Source organism: Panulirus ornatus, chromosome 10, assembly GCF_036320965.1.
Source record: "Panulirus ornatus isolate Po-2019 chromosome 10, ASM3632096v1, whole genome shotgun sequence".
Taxonomy (NCBI): Eukaryota; Metazoa; Arthropoda; class Malacostraca; order Decapoda; family Palinuridae; genus Panulirus; species Panulirus ornatus.
The window spans coordinates 15,630,689-15,656,968 of record NC_092233.1 but is presented as its reverse complement, the minus strand read 5'-3'; the positions used below and the strand labels follow the sequence as shown (position 1 = coordinate 15,656,968).

At 41.8% G+C, this 26,280-nt stretch overlaps 1 protein-coding gene across 1 annotated transcript in view; it reads left to right on the top strand.

Annotated features, from left to right (window-relative positions):
- The window catches only part of mr (anaphase promoting complex subunit morula), a 208,873-nt gene that overhangs the window by 163,877 nt on the left and 18,716 nt on the right, over window positions 1-26,280 (top strand). The window contains exons 12-13 of the mRNA XM_071665551.1: window positions 7,435-7,720; window positions 24,852-25,028. Coding sequence (XP_071521652.1) covers window positions 7,435-7,720; window positions 24,852-25,028 — 463 coding nt within the window. The remainder of the gene's footprint in view (window positions 1-7,434; window positions 7,721-24,851; window positions 25,029-26,280) is intronic.

The following is a 26,280-nucleotide window of genomic DNA, read 5'->3' as shown; positions in this document are numbered from 1 at the left end:
ATTGGATCGAAGTGGTATGCCGGGGTCGACGTGCTGTCAATGGATTGAATCAGGGCATGTGAGGCGTCTGGGGTAAACCATGGAAAGTTTTGTGGGGCCTGGACGTGGAAAGGGAGGTGTGGTTTCTGTGCATTATACATGACAGCCGGAGACTGAGTGTGAACGAATGTGGCCTTTGTTGTCTTTTCCTAGCACTACCTCACACAGATGCGGGGGGAGGGGGCTGTCATTTCATGTGTGGAGGGGTGGCAACGGGAATAAATAAGGGCAGACAGTATGAATTATGTGCATGTGTATATATGTATATGTCTGTGTATGTATATACGTGTATATATGTATATACGTGTATATATGTATATATGTATACGTGTATATATGTATATTTGTGTGTGTGGACATGTATGTATATACATGTGTATGTGGGTGGGTTGGGCCATTCTTTCATCTGTTTCCTTGCACTGCCTCGCTAACACGGGAGACAGCGACAAAGCGAAATATACGAATGAATATTATTCCTAGGGATAGGGGAGAAAGAATACTTACCACGTATTCCCTGTGTGTCGTAGAAGGCGACTAAAAGGGAAGGGAGCAGGGGGCTGGAAATCCTCCCCTTTCATTTTTTTTTTAATTTTCCAAAAGAAGGAACAGAGAAGGGGGCCAGGTGAGGATATTCTCTCAAAGGCCCAGTCCTGTGTTCTTAATGCTACCTTGCTATCACGGGAAATGGCGCATAGTATGAAAGAAAGGTATATATATATATATATATATATATATATATATATATATATATATATATATATATATATATATTTTTTTCTTTTTTTATTATACTTTGTCGCTGTCTCCCGCGTTTGCGAGGTAGCGCAAGGAAACAGACGAAAGAAATGGCCCAACCCCCCCCCCATACACATGTATATACACACGTCCACACACGCAAATATACATACCTACACAACTTTCCATGGTTTACCCCAGACGCTTCACATGCCTTGATTCCATCCACTGACAGCACGTCAACCCCGGTATACCACATCGCTCCAATTCACTCTATTCCTTGCCCTCCTTTCACCCTCCTGCATGTTCAGGCCCCGATCACACAAAATCTTTTTCACTCCATCTTTCCACCTCCAATTTGGTCTCCCTCTTCTCCTCGTTCCCTCCACCTCCAACACATATATCCTCTTGGTCAATATTTCCTCACTCATTCTCTCCATGTGCCCAAACCACTTCAAAACACCCTCTTCTGCTCTCTCAACCACGCTCTTTTTATTTCCACACATCTCTCTTACCCTTACGTTACTTACTCGATCAAACCACCTCACACCACACATTGTCCTCAAACATCTCATTTCCAGCACATCCATCCTCCTGCGCACAACTCTATCCATAGTCCACGCCTCGCAACCATACAACATTGTTGGAACCACTATTCCTTCAAACATACCCATTTTTGCTTTCCGAGATAATGTTCTCGACTTCCACACATTCTTCAAGGCTCCCAGAATTTTCACCCCCTCCCCCACCCTATGATCCACTTCCGCTTCCATGGTTCCATCCGCTGCCAGATCCACTCCCAGATATCTGAAACACTTCACTTCCTCCAGTTTTTCTCCATTCAAACTCACCTCCCAATTGAATTGACCCTCAACCCTACTGTACCTAATAACCTTGCTCTTATTCACATTTACTCTTAACTTTCTTCTTTCACACACTTTACCAAACTCAGTCACCAGCTTCTGCAGTTTCTCACATGAATCAGCCACCAGCGCTGTATGATCAGCGAACAACAACTGACTCACTTCCCAAGCTCTCTCATCCCCAACAGACTTCATACTTGCCCCTCTTTCCAAAACTCTTGCATTCACCTCCCTAACAACCCCATCCATAAACAAATTAAGCAACCATGGAGACATCACACACCCGTGCCGCAAACCTACATTCACTGAGAACCAATCACTTACCTCTCTTCCTACACGTACACATGCCTTACATCCTCGATAAAACCTTTTCACTGCTTCTAACAACTTGCCTCCCACACCATATATTCTTAATACCTTCCACAGAGCATCTCTATCAACTCTATCATATGCCTTCTCTAGATCCATAAATGCTACATACAAATCCATTTGCTTTTCTAAGTATTTCTCACATACATTCTTCAAAGCAAACACCTGATCCACACATCCTCTACCACTTCTGAAACCACACTGCTCTTCCCCAATCTGATGCTCTGTACATGCCTTCACCCTCTCAATCAATACCCTCCCATATAATTTGCCAGGAATACTCAACAAACTTATACCTCTGTAATTTGAGCACTCACTCTTATCCCCTTTGCCTTTGTACAATGGCACTATGCACGCATTCCACCAATCCTCAGGCACCTCACCATGAGTCATACATACATTAAATAACCTTACCAACCAGTCAACAATACACTCACCCCCTTTTTTAATAAATTCCACTGCAATACCATCCAAACCTGCTGCCTTGCCGGCTCTCATCTTCCGCAAAGCTTTTACTACCTCTTCTCTGTTTACCAACTCATTTTCCCTAACCCTCGCACTTTGCACACCACCTCGACCAAAACACCGTATATCTGCCACTCTATCATCAAACACGTTCAACAAACCTTCAAAATACTCACTCCATCTCCTTCTCACATCACCACTACTTGTTATCACCTCCCCATTTGCGCCCTTCACTGAAGTTCCCATTTGCTCCCTTGTCTTACGCACTTTATTTACCTCCTTCCAGAACATCTTTTTAGTCTCCCTAAAATTTAATGATACTCTCTCACCCCAACTCTCATTTGCCCTTTTTTTCACCTCTTGCACCTTTCTCTTGACCTCCTGTCTCTTTCTTTTATACGTCTCCCACTCAATTTCATTTTTTCCCTGCAAAAATCGTCCAAATGCCTCTCTCTTCTCTTTCACTAATACTCTTACTTCTTCATCCCACCACTCACTACCCTTTCTAATCAACCCACCTCCCACTCTTCTCATGCCACAAGCATCTTTTGCGCAATCCATCACTGATTCCCTAAATACATCCCATTCCTCCCCCACTCCCCTTACTTCCATTGTTCTCACCTTTTTCCATTCTGTACTCAGTCTCTCCTGGTACTTTCTCACACAAGTCTCCTTCCCAAGCTCACTTACTCTCACCACCCTCTTCACCCCAACATTCACTCTTCTTTTCTGAAAACCCATACAAATCTTCACCTTAGCCTCCACAAGATAATGATCAGACATCCCTCCAGTTGCACCTCTCAGCACATTAACATCCAAAAGTCTCTCTTTCGCGCGCCTGTCAATTAACACGTAATCCAATAACGCTCTCTGGCCATCTCTCCTACTTACATAAGTATACTTATGTATATCTCGCTTTTTAAACCAGGTATTCCCAATCATCAGTCCTTTTTCAGCACATAAATCTACAAGCTCTTCACCATTTCCATTTACAACACTGAACACCCCATGTATACCAATTATTCCCTCAACTGCCACATTACTCACCTTTGCATTCAAATCACCCAACACTATAACCCGGTCTCGTGCATCAAAACCACTAACACACTCATTCAGCTGCTCCCAAAACACTTGCCTCTCATGATCTTTCTTCTCATGCCCAGGTGCATATGCACCAATAATCACCCATCTCTCTCCATCAACTTTCAGTTTTACCCATATTAATCGAGAATTTACTTTCTTACATTCTATCACATACTTCCACAATATATATATATATATATATATATATATATATATATATATATATATATATATATATGTGTGTATGTACATGTGTATGGGGGGGGGCCATTTCTTTCGTCTGTTTCCTTGCGCTACCTCGCAAACGCGGGAGACAGCGACAAAGTATAAAAAAAAAAAAAAAAAATATATATATATATATATATATATTTATATTCCCTGGGGATAGGGGAGAAAGAATACTTCCCACGTATTCCCTGCGTGTCGTAGAAGGCGACTAAAAGGGAAGGGAGCGGGGGGCTGGAAATCCTCCCCTCTCATTTTTTTTTTGTTTTTTTTTAATTTTCCAAAAGAAGGAACAGAGAAGAGGGCCAGGTGAGGATATTCCCTCAAAGGCCCAGTCCTCTGTTCTTAACGCTACCTCGCTATCGCGGGAAATAGCGAATAGTATGAAAAAAAAAAAAAAAAAAAAATATATTTATATATATATATATTTTTTTTTTTTTTTTTGCCGCTGTCTCCCGTGTTTGCGAGGTAGCGCAAGGAAAGAGACGAAAGAAATGGCCCAACCCACCCCCATACACATATATATACATACATCCACACACGCAAATATACATACCTACACAGCTTTCCATGGTTTCCAGACGCATCACATGCCGATTCAATCCACTGACAGCACGTCAACCCCGGTATACCACATCGCTCCAATTCACTCTATTCCTTGCCCTCCTTTCACCCTCCTGCATGTTCAGGCCCCGATCACACAAAATCTTTTTCACTCCATCTTTCCACCTCCAATTTGGTCTCCCTCTTCTCCTCGTTCCCTCCACCTCCGACACATATATCCTCTTGGTCAATCTTTCCTCACTCATTCTCTCCATATGCCCAAACCATTTCAAAACACCCTCTTCTGCTCTCTCAACCACGCTCTTTTTATTTCCACACATCTCTCTTACCCTTACGTTACTTACTCGATCAAACCACCTCACACCACACATTGTAATCAAACATCTCATTTCCAGCACATCCATCCTCCTGCGCACCACTCTATCCATAGCCCACGCCTCGCAACCATACAACATTGTTGGAACCACTATTCCTTCAAACATACCCATTTTTGCTTTCCGAGATAATGTTCTCGACTTCCACACATTCTTCAAGGCTCCCAGAATTTTCGCCCCCTCCCCCATCCTATGATCCACTTCCGCTTCCATGGTTCCATCCGTTGCCAGATCCACTCCCAGATATCTAAAACACTTTACTTCCTCCAGTTTTTCTCCATTCAAACTCACCTCCCAATTGACTTGACCCTCAACCCTACTGTACCTAATAACCTTGCTCTTATTCACATTTACTCTTAACTTTCTTCTTTCACACACTTTACCAAACTCAGTCACCAGCTTCTGCAGTTTCTCACATGAATCAGCCACCAGCGCTGTATGATCAGCGAACAACAACTGACTCACTTCCCAAGCTCTCTCATCCCCAACAGACTTCATACTTGCCCCTCTTTCCAAAACTCTTGCATTCACCTCCCTAACAACCCCATCCATAAAGAAATTAAACAACCATGGAGACATCACACACCCCTGCCACAAACGTACATTCACTGAGAACCAATCACTTTCCTCTCTTCCTACACGTACACATGCCTTACATCCTCGATAAAAACTTTTCACTGCTTCTAACAACTTGCCTCCCACACCATATATTCTTAATACCTTCCACAGAGCATCTCTATCAACTCTATCATATGCCTTCTCCAGATCCATAAATGCTACATACAAATCCATTTGCTTTTCTAAGTATTTCTCACATACATTCTTCAAAGCAAACACCTGATCCACACATCCTCTACCACTTCTGAAACCACACTGCTCTTCCCCAATCTGATGCTCTGTACATGCCTTCACCCTCTCAATCAATACCCTCCCATATAATTTACCAGGAATACTCAACAAACTTATACCTCTGTAATTTGAGCACTCACTCTTATCCCCTTTGCCTTTGTACAATGGCACTATGCACGCATTCCACCAATCCTCAGGCACCTCACCATGAGTCATACATACATTAAATAACCTTACCAACCAGTCAACAATACAGTCACCCCCTTTTTTAATAAATTCCACTGCAATACCATCCAAACCTGCTGCCTTGCCGGCTTTCATCTTCCGCAAAGCTTTTACTACCTCTTCTCTGTTTACCAAATCATTTTCCCTAACCCTCTCACTTTGCACACCACCTCGACCAAAACACCCTATATCTGCCACTCTATCATCAAACACATTCAACAAACCTTCAAAATATATATATATATATATATATATATATATATATATATATATATATATATTTTTAAACTATTCGCCATTTCCTGCATTAGCGAGTATATATATATATATATATATATATATATATATATATATATATATATATATATTTTTTTTTTTTTTTTTTTTTTTTCAAGCTATTCGCCATTTCCCGCGTTAGCGAGGTAGCGTTAAGAACAGAGGACTGGGCCATTGAGGGAATATCCTGACCTGGCCCCCTTCTCTGTTCCTTCTTTTGGAAAATTAAAAAAAATTGAGAGGGGAGGATTTCTAGCCCCCCACTCCCTCCCCTTTTAGTCGCCTTCTACGACACGCAGGGAATACGTGGGAAGTATTCTTTCTCCCCTATCCCCATATATATATATATATATATATATATATATATATATATATATATATATATATATATATATATATATATATATATATTATCCCTGGGGATAGGGGAGAAAGAATACTCCCTATGTATTCCCTGAGTGTCATAGAAGGCTACTGAAAGGGAAGGAAGTGGAGGGCTGGAAATCCTCCCCTCTCGTTTTTTTTTTTTTTTTTTTTTTCTATATTCCAAACGAAGGAAAAGAGAAGGGGGCCTGGTGAGGATATTCTCTCAAAGGCCCAGTCATCTGTTCTTAATGCTACCTCATAACGCAGGAAAAGGCGAATAGTATGAAATAAGAAAATATATATAGGTTTACCCCAGACGTTTCACATGCCGTGGTTCAGACTTATTCCCCTGTGATTGCTACATACGTTTTTAGCACCTTTACCTTTGAATGAATGAGCAATAATAGCTTTCATCCAATCCTCAGGCACAGCCTTCTGTTTCCATGCTAAATTACGTATACAATGAATCCACTCTGTCACACTTACTCCTACATACTTCAGCATTTCACTTGTAATCCCATCCACTTCAGGTGCCTTTCCTACCTTCAGTTTCATTATTGCGCTTGTTGCCTCCATTTTTGCTATAGGTCCCTGCACTTGTATCCTCTTCCTTCCATCCTCCATACCCATGCATGTAACAACTGCTGCCTCCCCATCTCTTACATTCATCAGTTCTTCAAAATACTCTTTCCATCTTCCTTTCACTTCCTCCTTTTGATTCAGCTTTTCTTCTTCCCCACTTTTCACATTACCATATAAAGTATGGTAAAGTATTTTCTATAATACAGAAACAACAACCGAATGTGTAACAGTAGGACTGTGTATGGATTAGTTTTGATTTTTCAAGAAAATTCAGTATCTTAAGGAAACTGATGTCAAAGAAGAAAGGAATTTAGGGAGGAAAGAATGTAAACATAGGTTGTGTGTTGCTCTATTAAATGGTATATATAGTTGGACATTGAATATATATATTTTTTCTAGTCTTTTATTAACGCTTGCAGGTTTGGAGAGACCCTTGCATTGCTTCATAAATGCGAGGTAATGGTGAAAGACGTTGCAGACTCCAAACGCATTAACAGTTCCATCAATTCTGATGAAAACCCTCGCAGGGAGAAGCAAAAGTTTCCTGTATCATGTATGATCCTCTCAGCACAGTTCTGGCCCTCATTTAAGGAAGAACGTCTCCAGCTACCTGAGGAGGTAACAAAGGAGCTTGACACCTACACTGAAGCATTCCAGGATCTTAAGGGCAACAGAACACTCAGTTGGAAGCCACACTTGGGACAGGTACATAGTTGCTAGAGATATAAGTTAATTGATATTTTAGTTACCATTCCTGGAAAGATTGATACATTTTTTGGTGCATTTTCATGCTATGTGATGCACAGTACATGTTTTATCGCTAAAGAAAATATTGGTATATTAATACCTGGGTATTTGGGGAATAAATGTCATGTTAAAGAGCAGGTTATGGGAACAATATTCCCAGCATGTCATAGAAGGTAACTAAGAGAGGCTGGAACCAGCCCTTCTTGTATATTAATATCTACAAGACTGAAGAGTAGAAGGAGCCAAGTGAGGAGTGCTCATCCTCCTCGAAGAGTCAGGCTGGGTCTCTGAATGCGTTTGGATATAACTAAGATGAGGGAATAGGATAGATAGGTAGTATGTTTGTGGATGTCCCGGCTCTGAGTGAAACAGAGCTTAAAGATATATGTGAAGAATGGCTTGAGAATGTCTGATGGGTAAAGTCAGGAGTTGTGGGAAACAGTGTAGGGAAGTGAATACCAGACTGATGTGGGTAAAAATGAAAGTGGGTTGTGAAAGGCAGATGATTATTAGTGTCTATACACCTTCCTCTTGACCTCCTGCCACTTTCTCTTGTACATCTCCCTTTCATTTGCACTCCTTACTTGCAAGTATCATCCTAACACCTCTCTTTTCTCTTTCACAAACAACTGTACTTCTTCCTCCCACCACTCACTGCCCTTTCTAATCTGCCCACCTCCCACCTTTCTCATGCCACATGCATCTCTTGCATATGCCGTCACCGCTTCCCTAACTGCATCCCATTCCTCACCCACTTACGTTACATCATTTTGCTCTCACCTATAGCCATTCTACTCTCAGTTTCTCTTGGTACTTCCTCATACAAGTCTCATTTCCAAGCTCACCTACTTTCACCACTCTCTACTCTCTGACATTCTCTCTTCTTTTTTGAAAACCTCTACAAATCTTCCTCTTTGCCTCCATAAGATAGTGATCAGACATCCTTCCAGCTAACCCCTCAGCACATTAACATCCAAAAGTCTCCCTTTTACATGCCTATCAATTACACGTAATCTAATAATGCCCTTTGACCATCTCTCCTACTCACATATGTATTCCTATGTATATCTCTCTTTTTTAAACTAGGCATTCACAATCACCAGTCTTTTTTAGCATACAAATCCACAGCTCTTCACCATTTCCATTCACAACACATTGTTCCCCTTTGCATTTAAATCACCCATCACTACTATCCAGTCCTGTGCACCAAAGCTGCTGACACACTCAATCATCTACTCCCAAAACATCTGCCTTTCATGATCTTTCTTCTCATGACCAAGTGCATAATCACCGATAATCAACCATCTCTCTCCATCCACTTTCAGTTTTACCCACATCAATCTTGAATTTACTTTCTTACACTCTATCACACACAACCACAACTCCTACTTCAGGAATAGTGCTACTCTTTCCTTAGCTCTTGTCCTCTCACCAACCCCTGACTTTACTTCCAAGATTTTTCAAAATCATTCTTCCCATTTACTGTTGAGCTTCGTTTCCCTCAGAGCCAGAACATCCAGGTTTCTTTCCTCAAACATACTACCTATCTCTTCTTTCTTCTCACCATGGTTACATCCACACACATTCAGACACCCTGATCGGAGCCTTCGAGGAGGATGAACACTCCCTGCTTGACTCCTTTTTCTGTTTCCACTTTTAGAAATTGAAACACAATATATAGATATATTAGGTTCAGTAGGGTTGAGGGACAAGTTAATTGGAATGTAAGTGTGAATGGAGAAAAATTGGAGGAAGTGAAGTGTTATAGATGTCTGGGAGTAGACTTAGCAGCGGATGCAACCATGGGAGTGGAAGTGAGTCAGAGGGTGGGGGAGGGGGCAAAGGTTCTGGGAGTCATGAAGAATGCGTGGAAGGAGAGAACATTATCTTGGAGAGCAAAATTGGGTATGTTTGCAGGAATAGTAGTTAAAACAATGTTATATGGTTATGAATCATGGGCTATAGATAAGGTTGTATGGAAGAGGGTGGATGTGTTGGAAATCAAATATTTGAGGACAATATGTAGTGTGAGATGATTTGATTGAATAAATAAGTAATGAAAGGGTAAGAGAGTTGTGTGGAAATAAACAAGTGTGGTTGAGAGAGCATAAGAGAGTGTGTTGAAATGTTTGGACATATGAAGAGAATGAGTGAGGAAAGATTGGCAAAGAGGTTGTATGTGTCAGAGGTAGAAGGATCAAGGAGAAGCGGGTGACCAAATTGAAGGTGGAAGGATGGAGTGAAAATATTTTGAGTGATTGGGGCCTGAACATACAGGAGGGTGAGAGGCATGCAAGGAATAGAGTGAATTGGAACAGTGTGGTATATTGGGGTCAGCATGCTGTTAGTGGACTGAACCAGGGCATGTGAAACATCTGGGGTAAACCATGTAAAGGTCAGTGGGGCCTGGATGAGGATAGGGAGCTGTGGTTTTGGTGCATTAGGCATGTCAGCTGGAGGCTTGAGTGTGAACAAATGTGAGTGTGTGGGAGGGGGGGGGGGCTTTTTTTTTATTTTTTTTTTTTTTTTTTTTTTTTTGCATTATCTTGCTGAAGGTCTTCCACTACTCTTTCCCTCCACCTCTGACACGTATATCCTTTTTGTCAATCTTTCCTCACTCATTTTCTCCATGTGACCAAACCATTTCAAAACACCCTCTTCTGCTCCCTCATCCACACTCTTTTTATTACCGCACATCTCTCTTACCCTTTCATTACTTAATCAAACCACCTCACACCACATATTGTCCTCAAACATCTCATTTCCAACACATCCACTCTCCTCTGCACAACTCTGTTTATAGCACATGCTTCGCAACCATGTAACATTGTTGGAACCACTATTCCTTCAAACATACCCATTTTTGCTTTCCAAGATAACGTTCTCGTCTTCCACACATTTTTCAATGCTCCCTGAACTTTCGCCCCTCCCCCACCCTGTGACTTGCTTCCACTCCCATGGTTTCATGTGCTACCAAATCCACTCCCAGATGTCTAGAACACTTCACTTCCTCCAGTTTTGCTCCATTCAGATTTACCTCCCAATTGACTTGTCCCTCAACCCTACTGTACCTAATAGCCTTGCTCTTATTCACATTTACTCTCAGCTTTCTTCTTTCACACACTTTACCAAACTCAGTCACCAGCTTCTGCAGTTTCTCACACGAATCAGCCACCAGCGCTGTATCATCAGTGAACAACAACTGACTCACTTCCCAAGCTCTCTCATCCACAACAGACAGCATACTTGCCCCTCTTTCCAAAAGTCTTGCATTCACCTCCCTAACAACCCTATCCATAAACAAATTAAACACCCATGGAGACATCACACACCTCTGCCACAAACCGACATTCACTGAGAACCAATCACTTTCCTCTCTTCCTACTCATACACGTGCCTTACACTTACACTCATACACATGCCTTACATACACTTGCCTCCCACACCATATATCCATGATACCCTCCACAGAGCATCTCTATCAACTCTTATATGCCTTCTCTAGATCCATAAATGCTACATACAAATCCATTTGCTTTTCTAAGTATTTATCACATATATTCTTCAAAGCAAACACCTGATCCACACATCCGCTACCACTTCTGAAGCCACACTGCTCTTCCCCAATCTGATGCTCTGTGTATCACTTCACCCTCTCATTCAATACCCTCCCATATAATTTCCCAGAAATACTCAATAAACTTATACCTTTGTAATTTGAGTACTCACCTTTATCCCCTAGGCCTTTGTACAGAGGCAATATGCATGCATTCCGCCAATTCTCAGGCACCTCACTATGAGTCATACATACATTGAATATCTTTACCAACCAGTCAACAACACAGTCACCCCCCTTTTTTTAATTAATATATATATATATATATATATATATATATATATATATATATATATATATATATATATATATATATATATATATATTAATATATATATATATATATATATATATATATATATATATATATATATATATATATATATATTTATTTTTTTTTTTTATACTTTGTCGCTGTCTCCCGCGTTTGCGAGGTAGCGCAAGGAAACAGACAAAAGAAATGGCCCAACCCCCCCCCCCCATACACATGTATATACATACGTCCACACACGCAAATATACATACCTACACAGCTTTCCATGGTTTACCCCAGACGCTTCACATGCCTTGATTCAATCCATTGACAGCACGTCAACCCCGGTATACCACATCGCTCCAATTCACTCTATTCCTTGCCCTCCTTTCACCCTCCTGCATGTTCAGGCCCCGATCACACAAAATCTTTTTCACTCCATCTTTCCACCTCCAATTTGGTCTCCCTCTTCTCCTTGCTCCCTCCACCTCCGACACATATATCCTCATGGTCAATCTTTCCTCACTCATCCTCTCCATGTGCCCAAACCACTTCAAAACACCCTCTTCTGCTCTCTCAACCACGCTCTTTTTATTTCCACACATCTCTCTTACCCTTACGTTACTTACTCGATCAAACCACCTCACACCACACATTGTCCTCAAACATCTCATTTCCAGCACATCCATCCTCCTGCGCACAACTCTGTCCATAGCCCACGCCTCGCAACCAAACATACATGTCCACACATGCAAATATACATACCTATACATCTCAACGTATACATATATATACTCACATAGACACATACATATACACACATGTACATAATTCATAGTCTGCTCTTATTCATTCCCGTTGCCACCCCACCACACATGAAATAACAAGCCCCTCATGTGCGCGAGGAAGCGCTAGGAAAAGACAACAAAAGCCACATTCGTTCACACATAGTCTCTAGCTGTCGTGTAATAATGTACTGAAACCACAGCTCCCCTTTTTTTTTAATTATACTTTGTTGCTGTCTCTCGCGTTAGTGAGGTAGTGCAAGGAAACAGACAAAAGAATGGCCCAACCCACCCACATACACATGTATATACATACCAGTCCACACACGCACATATACATACCTATACATCTCAATGTACACACACACACACACACACACACACACACATATATATATATATATATATATATATATATATATATATATATATATATATATATATATATATATATATATAATTATTTCTTACATTTTTCATATGTATATATATATATATATATATATATATATATATATATATATATATATATATATATATATATATATATAATCTTACATTTTTCATATATATATATATATATATATATATATATATATATATATATATATGTGTGTGTGTGTGTGTGTGTGTGTATGTGTGTATATGTGTGTATGTATGTGTGTATATATATATATGTGTGTATATATATATATTATCCCTGGGGATAGGGGTGAAAGAATGCTTCCCACGCATTCCTCGCGTGTCGTAGAAGGCGACTTGAGGGGACGGGAGCGGGGGGCCAGAAATCCTCCCCTCCTTGTATTTTTAACTTTCTAAAATGGGAAACAGAAGAAGGAGTCACGCGGGGAGTGCTCATCCTCCTCGAAGGCTCAGACTGGGGTGTCTAAATGTGTGTGGATGTAACCAAGATGTGAAAAAAGGAGAGATAGGTAGTATGTTTGAGGAAAGGAACCTGGATGTTTTGGCTCTGAGTGAAACGAAGCTCAAGGGTAAAGGGGAAGAGTGGTTTGGGAATGTCATGGGAGTAAAGTCAGGGGTTAGTGAGAGGACAAGAGCAAGGGAAGGAGTAGCACTACTCCTGAAACAGGAGTTGTGGGAGTATGTGATAGAATGTAAGAAAGTAAGTTCTCGATTAATATGGGTAAAACTGAAAGTTGATGGAGAGAGATGGGTGATTATTGGTGCATATGCACCTGGGCATGAGAAGAAAGATCATGAGAGGCAAGTGTTTTGGGAGCAGCTGAATGAGTGTGTTAGTGGTTTTGATGCACGAGACCGGGTTATAGTGATGGGTGATTTGAATGCAAAGGTGAGTAATGTGGCAGTTGAGGGAATAATTGGTATACATGGGGTGTCCAGTGTTGTAAATGGAAATGGTGAAGAGCTTGTGGATTTATGTGCTGAAAAAGGACTGGTGATTGGGAATACCTGGTTTAAAAAGCGAGTTATACATAAGTATACGTATGTAAGTAGGAGAGATGGCCAGAGAGCGTTATTGGATTACATGTTAATTGACAGGCGCGCGAAAGAGAGACTTTTGGATGTTAATGTGCTGAGAGGTGCAACTGGAGGGATGTCTGATTATTATCTTGTGGAGGCTAAGGTGAAGATTTGTATGGGTTTTCAGAAAAGAAGAGTGAATGTTGGGGTGAAGAGGGTGGTGAGAGTAAGTGAGCTTGGGAAGGAGACTTGTGTGAGGAAGTACCAGGAGAGACTGAGTACAAAATGGAAAAAGGTGAGAACAATGGAAGTAAGGGGAGTGGGGGAGGAATGGGATGTATTTAGGGAATCAGTGATGGATTGCGCAAAAGATGCTTGTGGCATGAGAAGAGTGGGAGGTGGGTTGATTAGAAAGGGTAGTGAGTGGTGGGATGAAGAAGTAAGATTATTAGTGAAAGAGAAGAGAGAGGCATTTGAACAATTTTTGCAGGGAAAAAATGCAATTGAGTGGGAGATGTATAAAAGAAAGAGACAGGAGGTCAAGAGAAAGGTGCAAGAGGTGAAAAAGAGGGCAAATGAGAGTTGGGGTGTGAGAGTATCATTAAATTTTAGGGAGAATAAAAAGATGTTCTGGAAGGAGGTAAATAAAGTGCGTAAGACAAGGGAGCAAATGGGAACTTCAGTGAAGGGTGCAAATGGAGAGGTGATAACAAGTAGTGGTGATGTGAGAAGGAGATGGAGTGAGTATTTTGAAGGTTTGTTGAATGTGTTTGATGATAGAGTGGCAGATATAGGGTGTTTTGGTCGAGGTGGTGTGCAAAGTGAGAGGGTTAGGGAAAATGATTTGGTAAACAGAGAAGAGGTAGTAAAAGCTTTGTGGAAGATGAAAGCCGGCAAGGCAGCAGGTTTGGATGGTATTGCAGTGGAATTTATTAAAAAAGGGGGGGACTGTATTGTTGACTGGTTGGTAAGGTTATTTAATGTATGTATGACTCATGGTGAGGTGCCTGAGGATTGGCGGAATGCGTGCATAGTGCCATTGTACAAAGGCAAAGGGGATAAGAGTGAGTGCTCAAATTACAGAGGTATAAGTTTGTTGAGTATTCCTGGTAAATTATATGGGAGGGTATTGATTGAGAGGGTGAAGGCATGTACAGAGCATCAGATTGGGGAAGAGCAGTGTGGTTTCAGAAGTGGTAGAGGATGTGTGGATCAGGTGTTTGCTTTGAAGAATGTATGTGAGAAATACTTAGAAAAGCAAATGGATTTGTATGTAGCATTTATGGATCTGGAGAAGGCATATGATAGAGTTGATAGAGATGCTCTGTGGAAGGTATTAAGAATATATGGTGTGGGAGGCAAGTTGTTAGAAGTAGTGAAAAGTTTTTATCGAGGATGTAAGGCATGTGTACGTGTAGGAAGAGAGGAAAGTGATTGGTTCTCAGTGAATGTAGGTTTGCGGCAGGGGTGTGTGATGTCTCCATGGTTGTTTAATTTGTTTATGGATGGGGTTGTTAGGGATGTGAATGCAAGAGTTTTGGAAAGAGAGGCAAGTATGAAGTCTGTTGTGGATGAGAGAGCTTGAGAAGTGAGTCAGTTGTTGTTTGCTGATGATACAGCGTTGGTGGCTGATTCATGTGAGAAACTGCAGAAGCTGGTGACTGAGTTTGGTAAAGTGTGTGAAAGAAGAAAGTTAAGAGTAAATGTGAATAAGAGCAAGGTTATTAGGTACAGTAGGGTTGAGGGTCAAGTCAATTGGGAGGTAAGTTTGAATGGAGAAAAACTGGAGGAAGTAATGTGTTTTAGATATCTGGGAGTGGATCTGGCAGCGGATGGAACCATGGAAGCGGAAGTGAATCATAGGGTGGGGGAGGGGGCGAAAATCCTGGGAGCCTCGAAGAATGTGTGGAAGTCGAGAACATTATCTCGGAAAGCAAAAATGGGTATGTTTGAAGGAATAGTGGTTCCAACAATGTTGTATGGTTTCGAGGCGTGGGCTATGGATAGAGTTGTGCGCAGGAGGATGGATGTGCTGGAAATGAGATGTTTGATTACAATGTGTGGTGTGAGGTGGTTTGATCGAGTAAGTAATGTAAGGTTAAGAGAGATATGTGGAAATAAAAAGAGCATGGTTGAGAGAGCAGAAGAGGGTGTTTTGAAATGGTTTGGGCACATGGAGAGAATGAGTGAGGAAAGATTGACCAAGAGGATATATGTGTCGGAGGTGGAGGGAACGAGGAGAAGTGGGAGACCAAATTGGAGGTGGAAAGATGGAGTGAAAAAAATTTTGAGTGATCGGGGCCTGAACATGCAGGAGGGTGAAAGGAGGGCAAGGAATAGAGTGAATTGGATCGATGTGGTATACCGGGGTTGACGTGCTGTCAATGGATTGAATCAGGGCATGTGAACCTTCTGGGGTAAACGATGGAAAGTTGTGTGGGGCCTGGATGTGGAAAGGGAGCTGTGGTTTTGGGCATTATTGCATGACAGCTGGAGACTGAGTGTGAACGAATTGGGCCTTTGTTGTCTTTTCCTAGTGCTACCTCGCACACATGAGGGGGGAGTGGGATGGTATTCCATGTGTGGCGAGGTGGCGATGGGAATGAATAGGGGCAGGCAGTGTGAATTGTGTGCATGGGTATATATGTATTTGTCTGTGTGTGTATATATATGTGTACATTGAAATGTATAGGTATGTACATTTGCATGTCTGGGCGCGCGTGTGTGTACATTGTGTATGGGGGTGGGTTGTGCCATTTCTTTCGTCTGTCTCCTTGCGCTACCTCACAAACGCGGGAGACAGCGACAAAGCAAAATAAAAAATAATAATAATATACACACAGACATATACATATATATACACATGTATTTAATTCGTACTGTCTGCCCTTATTCATTCCCATTGCCACCCCACCACACATGAAATGACAACCATCTCCCCCACACATGTGCGCGAGGTAGCACTAGGAAAAGACAACAAAAGCCACATTCGTTCACACTCAGTCTCTAGCTGTCATGTATAATGCACTGAAAGCACAACTCCCTTTCCACATCCAGGCCCCCACAGAACTTTCCATGGTTTACCCCAGACGCTTCACATGCCCTGGTTTAATCCACTGATTGCACGTTGACCCTGGTATACTACATTGTTCCAATTCACTCTATTCCTTACATGCCTTTCACCCTCATGCATGTTCAGGCCCCGATCACTCAAAATCTTTTTCACTTCATCTCTCCACTTCCAATTTGGTCTCCCACTTCTCGTCGTTCCCTCCATATATCCTCTTTGTCAATCTTTCCTCTCATTCTCTCCATGTGACCAAACCATTTCAAAATGCCATTTCTCCTTATTAGTGAGGTAGCATTTAGAACAGAGGACTGTGCCTTTGAGGGAATATCCTCACCTGGCCCCCTTCTCTGTTCTTTTTTTGGAAAATTAAAAAAAATGAGAGGGGAGGATTTCCAGCCCCCCACTCCCTTCCTTTTTAGTTGCCTTCTGCGACACGCAGGGAATACGTGGGAAGTATTCTTTCTCCCCTATCCCCTATCCCCATGGTTTGGTCACATGGAGAGAATGAATGAGGAAAGATTGACCAAGAGGATATATGTGTCAGAGGTGGAGGGAATGAGAAGTAGGAGACCAAATTGGAGGTGGGAAGTTGGAGTGAAAAAGATTTTGAGTGATCGGGGCCTGAACATGTAGGAGGGTGAAAGGCGTGCAAGGAATAGAGTGAATTGGAATGATGTGGTATACCAGGGTCGACATGCTGTCAATGGATTGAACTAGGGCATGTGAAGCATCTGGGATAAACTGTGGAAAATTCTGTGGGGCCTAGATGTGGAAAGGGAGTTGTGGTTTCAGTGCATTTTACATGACAACTAGAGACTGAGTGTGAACGAATGTGGCCTTTGTTGTCTCTTCCTAGCACTTCCTCACACACATACAGGGGAAGGAGGTTGTTATTTCATGTGTGGCGGGGTGGCGACAGGAATGAATAAGGGCAGACTATGAATTATGTACATATGTATATGTCTGTGTGTGTATATATATGTATATGTTGAGATGTATAGGTATGTATATGTGCGTGTGTGGACGTGTATGTATATACATGTGTATGTGGGTGGGTTGGGCCATTCTTTCATCTGTTTACTTGCACTACCTCAGTAACGTGGGAGACAGTGACAAAGCATAATAGATAAATAGATAGATATATATATTTTTTTTTTTTTTGCCGCTGTCTCCCGCGTTTGCGAGGTAGCGCAAGGAAACAGACGAAAGAAATGGCCCAACCCACCCCCATACACATGTATATTCACACGTCCACACACGCAAATATACATACCTACACAGCTTTCCATGGTTTACCCCAGACGCTTCACATGACTTGATTCAATCCACTGACAGCACGTCAACCCCGGTATACCACATCGCTCCAATTCACTCTATTCCTTGCCCTCCTTTCACCCTCCTGCATGTTCAGGCCCCGATCACACAAAATCTTTTTCACTCCATCTTTCCACCTCCAATTTGGTCTCCCTCTTCTCCTCGTTCCCTCCACCTCCGACACATATACCCTCTTGGTCAATCTTTCCTCACTCATTCTCTCCATGTGCCCAAACCATTTCAAAACACCCTCTTCTGCTCTCTCAACCACGCTCTTTTTATTTCCACACATCTCTCTTACCCTTACGTTACTTACTCGATCAAACCACCTCACACCACACATTGTCCTCAAACATCTCATTTCCAGCACATCCATCCTCCTGCGCACAACTCTATCCATAGCCCACGCCTCGCAACCATACGACATTGTTGGAACCACTATTCCTTCAAACATACCCATTTTTGCTTTCCGAGATAATGTTCTCGACTTCCACACATTCTTCAAAGCTCCCAGAATTTTCTCCCCCTCCCCCACCCTATGATCCACTTCCACTTCCATGTTTCCATCCGCTGCCAGATCCACTCCCAGATATCTAAAACACTTCACTTCCTCCAGTTTTTCTCCATTCAAATTCACCTCCCAATTGATTTGTTCCTCAACTCTACTGAACCTAATAACCTTGCTCTTATTCACATTTACTTTTAACTTTCTTCTTTCACACACTTTACCAAACTCAGTCACCAGCTTCTGCAGTTTCTCACATGAATCAGCCACCAGCGCTGTATGATCAGCGAACAACAACTGACTCACTTCCCAAGCTCTCTCATCCCCAACAGACTTCATACTTGCCCCTCTTTCCAAAACTCTTGCATTCACCTCCCTAACAACCCCATCCATAAGATATATATATATATTTTTTTTTTTTTTTTATACTTTGTCGCTGTCTCCCGCGTTTGCGAGGTAGCGCAAGGAAACAGACGAAAGAAATGGCACAACCCCCCCCACACACATGCATAAACACACGTCCACCCACACAAATACACATACCTACACAGCTTTCCATGGTTTACCCCAGACGCTTCACATGCCTTGATTCAATCCACTGACAGCACGTCAACCCCGGTATACCACATCGCTCCAATTCACTCTATTCCTTGCCCTCCTTTCACCCTCCTGCATGTTCAGGCCCCGATCACACAAAATCTTTTTCACTCCATCTTTCCACCTCCAATTTGGTCTCCCTCTTCTCCTTGCTCCCTCCACCTCCGACACATATATCCTCTTGGTCAATCTTTCCTCACTCATCCTCTCCATGTGCCCAAACCACTTCAAAACACCCTCTTCTGCTCTCTCAACCACGCTCTTTTTATTTCCACACATCTCTCTTACCCTTACGTTACTCACTCGATCAAACCACCTCACACCACACATTGTCCTCAAACATCTCATTTCCAGCACATCCATCCTCCTGCGCACAACTCTATCCATAGCCCACGCCTCGCAACCATACAACATTGTTGGAACCACTATTCCTTCAAACATACCCATTTTTGCTTTCCGAGATAATGTTCTCGACTTCCACACATTCTTCAAGGCCCCCAGAATTTTCGCCCCCTCCCCCACCCTATGATCCACTTCCGCTTCCATGGTTCCATCCGCTGCCAGATCCACTCCCAGATATCTAAAACACTTCACTTCCTCCAGTTTTTCTCCATTCAAACTCACCTCCCAATTGACTTGACCCTCAACCCTACTGTACCTAATAACCTTGCTCTTATTCACATTCACTCTCAACTTTCTTCTTCCACACACTTTACCAAACTCAGTCACCAGCTTCTGCAGTTTCTCACATGAATCAGCCACCAGCGCTGTATCATCAGCGAACAACAACTGACTCACTTCCCAAGCTCTCTCATCCCCAACAGACTTCATACTTGCCCCTCTTTCCAAAACTCTTGCATTTACCTCCCTAACAACCCCATCCATAAACAAATTAAACAACCATGGAGACATCACACACCCCTGTCGCAAACCTACATTCACTGAGAACCAATCACTTTCCTCTCTTCCTACACGTACACATGCCTTACATCCTCGATAAAAACTTTTCACTGCTTCTAACAACTTTCCTCCCACACCATATATTCTTAATACCTTCCACAGAGCATCTCTATCAACTCTATCACATGCCTTCTCCAGATCCATAAATGCTACATACAAATCCATTTGCTTTTCTAAGTATTTCTCACATACATTCTTCAAAGCAAACACCTGATCCACACATCCTCTACCACTTCTGAAACCACACTGCTCTTCCCCAATCTGATGCTCTGTACATGCCTTCACCCTCTCAATCAATACCCTCCCATATAATTTACCAGGAATACTCAACAAACTTATACCTCTGTAATTTGAGCACTCACTCTTATCCCCTTTGCCTTTGTACAATGGCACTATGCACGCATTCCGCCAATCCTCAGGCACCTCACCATGAGTCATACATACATTAAATAAACTTACCAACCAGTCAACAATACAGTCACCCCCATCCAAACCTGCTGCCTTGCCGGCTTTCATCTTCCGCAAAGCTTTCACTACCTCTTCTCTGTTTACCAAATCATTTTCCCTAACCCTCTCACTTTGCACACCACCTCGACCAAAACACCCTATATCTGCCACTCTATCATCAAACACATTCAACAAACCTTCAAAATACTCACTCCATCTCCTTCTCACATCACCACTACTTGTTATCACCTCCCCATTTGCGCCCTTCACTGAAGTTCCCATTTGCTCCCTTGTCTTACGCACTTTATTTACCTTCTTCCAGAACATCTTTTTATTCTCCCTAAAATTTAATGATACTCTCTCACCTCAACTCTCATTTGCCCTTTTTTTCACCTCTTGCACCTTTCTCTTGACCTGTCTCTTTCTTTTATACTTCTCCCACTCAATTGCATTTTTTCCCTGCAAAAATCGTCCAAATGCCTCTCTCTTCTCTTTCACTAATACTCTTACTTCTTCATCCCACCACTCACTACCCTTTCTAATCAACCCACCTCCCACTCTTCTCATGCCACAAGCATCTTTTGCGCAATCCATCACTGATTCCCTAAATACATCCCATTCCTCCCCCACTCCCCTTGCTTCCTTTGTTCTCACCTTTTTCCATTCTGTACTGAGTCTCTCCTGGTACTTCCTCACACAGGTCTCCTTCTCAAGCTCACTTACTCTCACCACCCTCTTCACCCCAGCATTCACTCTTCTTTTCTGAAAACCCATACAAATCTTCACCTTAGCCTCCACAAGATAATGATCAGACATCCCTCCAGTTGCACCTCTCAGCACATTAACATCCAAAAGTCTCTCTTTCGCGCGCCTGTCAATTAACACGTAATCCAATAACGCTCTCTGGCCATCTCTCCTACTTACATAAGTATACTTATGTATATCTCGCTTTTTAAACCAGGTATTCCCAATCATCACTCCTTTTTCAGCACATAAATCTACAAGCTCTTCACCATTTCCATTTACAACACTGAACACCCCATGTATACCAATTATTCCCTCAACTGCCACATTACTCACCTTTGCATTCAAATCACCCATCACTATATATATGTGTGACGTGAGAAGTGTGGGAGGTGGGCAGATTAGAAAGGGTAGTGAGTGGTTGGATGAAGAAGTAAGATTATTAGTGAAAGAGAAGAGAGAGGCATTTGGCCGAATTTTCCAGGGAAATAGTGCAAATGATTGGGAGATGTATAAAAGAAAGAGGCAGGAGGTCAAGAGAAAGGTGCAAGAGGTGAAAAAGAGGGCAAATGAGAGTTGGGGTGAGAGAGTATCATTAAATTATAGGGAGAATAAAGAAATGTTTTGGAAGGAGGTAGATAAAGTGCGTAAGACGAGAACAAATGGGAACATTGGTGAATGGGGCCAGTGGGGAGGTAATGACAAGTAGTGATGATGAGAAGGAGGTGGAGTGAGTATTTTGAAGGTTTGTTGAAGTGTTAGATGATAGAGTAGCAGATATAGGGTTTTTGGTTGAGGTGGTGTGCGAAGTGAGAGGGTTAGGGAGAATGATTTGGTAAACAGAGAAGTGTTAAAAGCATTGCGGAAGATGAAAGCCCGCAAGGCAGTGGGTTTGGATGGTGTTGCAGTGGAATTTATTAAAAAATGGGGTGACCGTGTTGTTGACTGGTTGGTAAGGATATTTAATGTGTTTGTATGACTCATGGTGAGGTGCCTGAGGATTGGCAGAATGCATGCAGAGTGCCATTGTACAAAGGTTCAAGAGCTATAAGTTTATTGAGTATTCTTGGGAAATTATATGGGTGGGTATTGATTGAGAGTGTGAAAGCATGTACATAGCATCAGATTGGGGAAGAGTTGTGTGGTTTCAGAAGTGATAGAGGATGTGTGGATCAGGTGTTTGCTTTGAAGAATGTATGTGAGAAATACTTAGAAAAGACTTAGAAAAGCAAATGAATTTGTATGTAGCATTTATGGATCTGGAGAAGTCATATGATCGAGTTGATAGAGATGCTCTGTGGAAGTTATTAAGAATACATGGTGTGGGAGGCAAGTTGCTAGAAGCAGTGAAGAGGTTTTATCTGGATGCAAGGCATGTGTACGTGTAGGAAGATAGGAAAGTGATTGGTTCTCAGTGAATGTTGGTGTGCGGCAGGGATGTGTGATGTCTCCATGGTTGTTAATTTGTTTATGGATGGGATTGTTAGGGAGGTGAATGTAAGAGTTTTGGAGAGAGGCAAGTATGCAGTCTGTTGTGGATGAGAGGGCTTGGGATGTGAGTCAGTTGTTGTTCGCTGATGATACAGCGCTGGTGGCTGATTCGTGTGAGAAACTTCAGAAGCTGGTGACTGAGTTTGGCAAAGTGTGTGAAAGAAGAAAGCTGAGAGTAAATGTGAATGAGAGCAAGGTAATTAGGTACAGTAGGGTTGAGGGACAAGTCAATTGGGAGGTAAGTTTGAATGGAGAAAAACTGGAGGAAGTGAAGTGTTCTAGATATCTGGGAGTGGATTTGGCAACGGATGGAACCATGGAAACAGAAGTGAGTCACAGGGTGGGGGAGGGGGTGAAAGTTCTGGGAGTGTTGAAAAATGTGTGGAAGTCGAGAACATTATCTCAGAAAGCAAAAATAGGTATGTTTGAAGGAATAGTGGTTCCAACAATGTTTTATGGTTGCAAGGTGTGGGCTATAGATAGGGTTGTGCAGAGTAGGGTGGATGTGTTGGAAGTGAGGTGTTTGAAGACATGTAACATTATTGGAACCCCTTTTCTTTTAGATATACCTATTTTTGCTGTCCAAGATAACGCTCTCGCCTTCTACACATTCTTCAACGCTCCCAGAAGCTTCGCCCCCTCCCCCACCCTGTGACACTTCCGCTTCCATGGTTCCATCCACTGCTAAGTCCACTCCCAGATATCTAAAACACTTCACTTCCTCCAGTTTTTTTCCATTCAAACTTACCTCCCAATTGATTTGTTGCTCAACCCTACTGAACTTAATAACCTTGCTCTTATTCACATTTACTCTCAACTTTCTGTTTCACACACTTTACCAAATTTAGTCACCTACCTCTGCAGTTTCTCACCCGAATCAGCCACCAGTGCTGTATCATCAGCGAACAACAACTGATTCACTTCCCAAACTACTCCATCCATAAACAAATTAAATAACCTTAGAGACGTCATACAACACTGCTGCAAGTCGACATTCACTGGAACCAATCAGTCACTTTTCTTCATACTCATACACATGCCTCACATCCTTGGTAAAAACTTTTCATGGCTTCTAGCAACTTACCTCCCACACCATATGCTCTTAAAACCTTCCACAAAGCATCTCTATCAACCCTGTCATATGTGTTCTCCAGATTCATAAATGCTACATACAAATCCATCTGTTTTTCTATCTCTCATACATTCTTCAAAGCAAACACATGATCCACACATCCGTTACCACTTCTGAAATTACACTGTTCTTCCCCAACATGATGCTCTGTACATGCTTTCACCCTTTCAATCAATACCTTCCCATATAATTTCCCAGAAATGTTCAACAAACTTATGCCTCTGTGGTTTGAACACTCACCTTTATCCCCTTACAAGTACTTATGATGAGATTTAGCCTTAGATAGGGATGGTGTATAATACACACCATGTATCTTGCTTGATTCACTAGGCTCTTGTTTTATGCTGCTACTATCTGGCCATATCTTTTGAGTTTTGGTTGATTTGGTGCTTTTTTTTTTAGCAAAGAGTATGGTAAGTTGTTAGGTTTAAGGATAAACCAAATTGAATTTGAAAGAAAAGAGATAACTATTACTCCTTAATTCAAGATAAAGAAAAAATTACTTAAAATAATACAGTATGTTTTTCTTCTATGTTTCTTGTACCTAGAAAGGGGGAGAGAAATCCAAACGTAAACATAACTGAAAATTTTTGATACTGAATAGGTTTATGTAATGGGCATCAAAAGCTGTATAATGTAATAATTATTTTGATAAAATGAAGGCCACAATTGTGTTGAAGGTATTGATTTAAAGTAGTATATTCTAACCAGGGATGTCTCTCTCTATTTCAGGTTCAGGTTGAGATTGAGTTGAAAAGCCGTACTTTGAATTTGACAGTTACACCAACACAAGCCACAGTCATATACCATTTTCAAGAACGAAGTCGTTGGTCTATAGATGACCTAAGCACCACTACACAGGTCCCAAAAACTGTTTTGAGACGAAAGATTACATATTGGCAAACTCAGGTGAGTAGTATATATGGAAAGTCATTAAAGACACTATGTTTCACTCTAATTTTTTCTACATTTAGTTATTTATTTGTTTTATTTTATTATCATAAGCCAATATTCCAGTTTCATGATAAGAGAAGAAGTGGACCAGGCAGTATGATACAGTGGTTAAATTGATGAAAACTACTATTGACGTTTGTGTAAATAAATTATACATTTCCCTCTACCATAGCCAGAGGTTGAACCATTATGTGACATTCATTTTTCATTTCATTTCTGGCTAGAAGTTTCAGTTTTCTAGATTATTTCTTACATTTTTCATTATATATATATATATATATATATATATATATATATATATATATATATATATATATATATATATTTTTTTTTTTTTTTTTTATACTTTGTCGCTGTCTCCCACGTTTGCGAGGTAGCGCAAGGAAACAGACGAAAGAAATGGCCCAACCCCCCCCATACACAAGTACATACACACGTCCACACACGCAAATATACATACCTACACAGCTTTCCATGGTTTACCCCGGACGCTTCACATGCCTTGATTCAATCCACTGACAGCACGTCAACCCCTGTATACCACATCGCTCCAATTCACTCTATTCCTTGCCCTCCTTTCACCCTCCTGCATGTTCAGGCCCCGATCACACAAAATCCTATTCACTCCGTCTTTCCACCTCCAATTTGGTCTCCCTCTTCTCCTCGTTCCCTCCACCTCCGACACATATATCCTCTTGGTCAATCTTTCCTCACTCATTCTCTCCATGTGCCCAAACCATTTCAAAACACCCCCTTCTGCCCTCTCAACCACGCTCTTTTTATTTCCACACATCTCTCTTACCCTTACGTTACTTACTCGATCAAACCACCTCACACCACACATTGTCCTCATACATCTCATTTCCAGCACATCCAACCTCCTGCGCACAACTCTATCCATAGCCCACGCCTTGCAACCATACAACATTGTTGGAACCACTATTCCTTCAAACATACCCATTTTTGCTTTCCGAGATAATGTTCTCGACTTCCACACATTCTTCAGGGCTCCCAGAATTTTCGCCCCCTCCCCCACCCTATGATCCACTTCCGCTTCCATGGTTCCATCCGCTGCCAGATCCACTCCCAGATATCTAAAACACTTCACTTCCTCCAGTTTTTCTCCATTCAAACTCACCTCCCAATTGACTTGACCCTCAACCCTGCTGTACCTAATAACCTTGCTCTTATTCACATTTACTCTTAA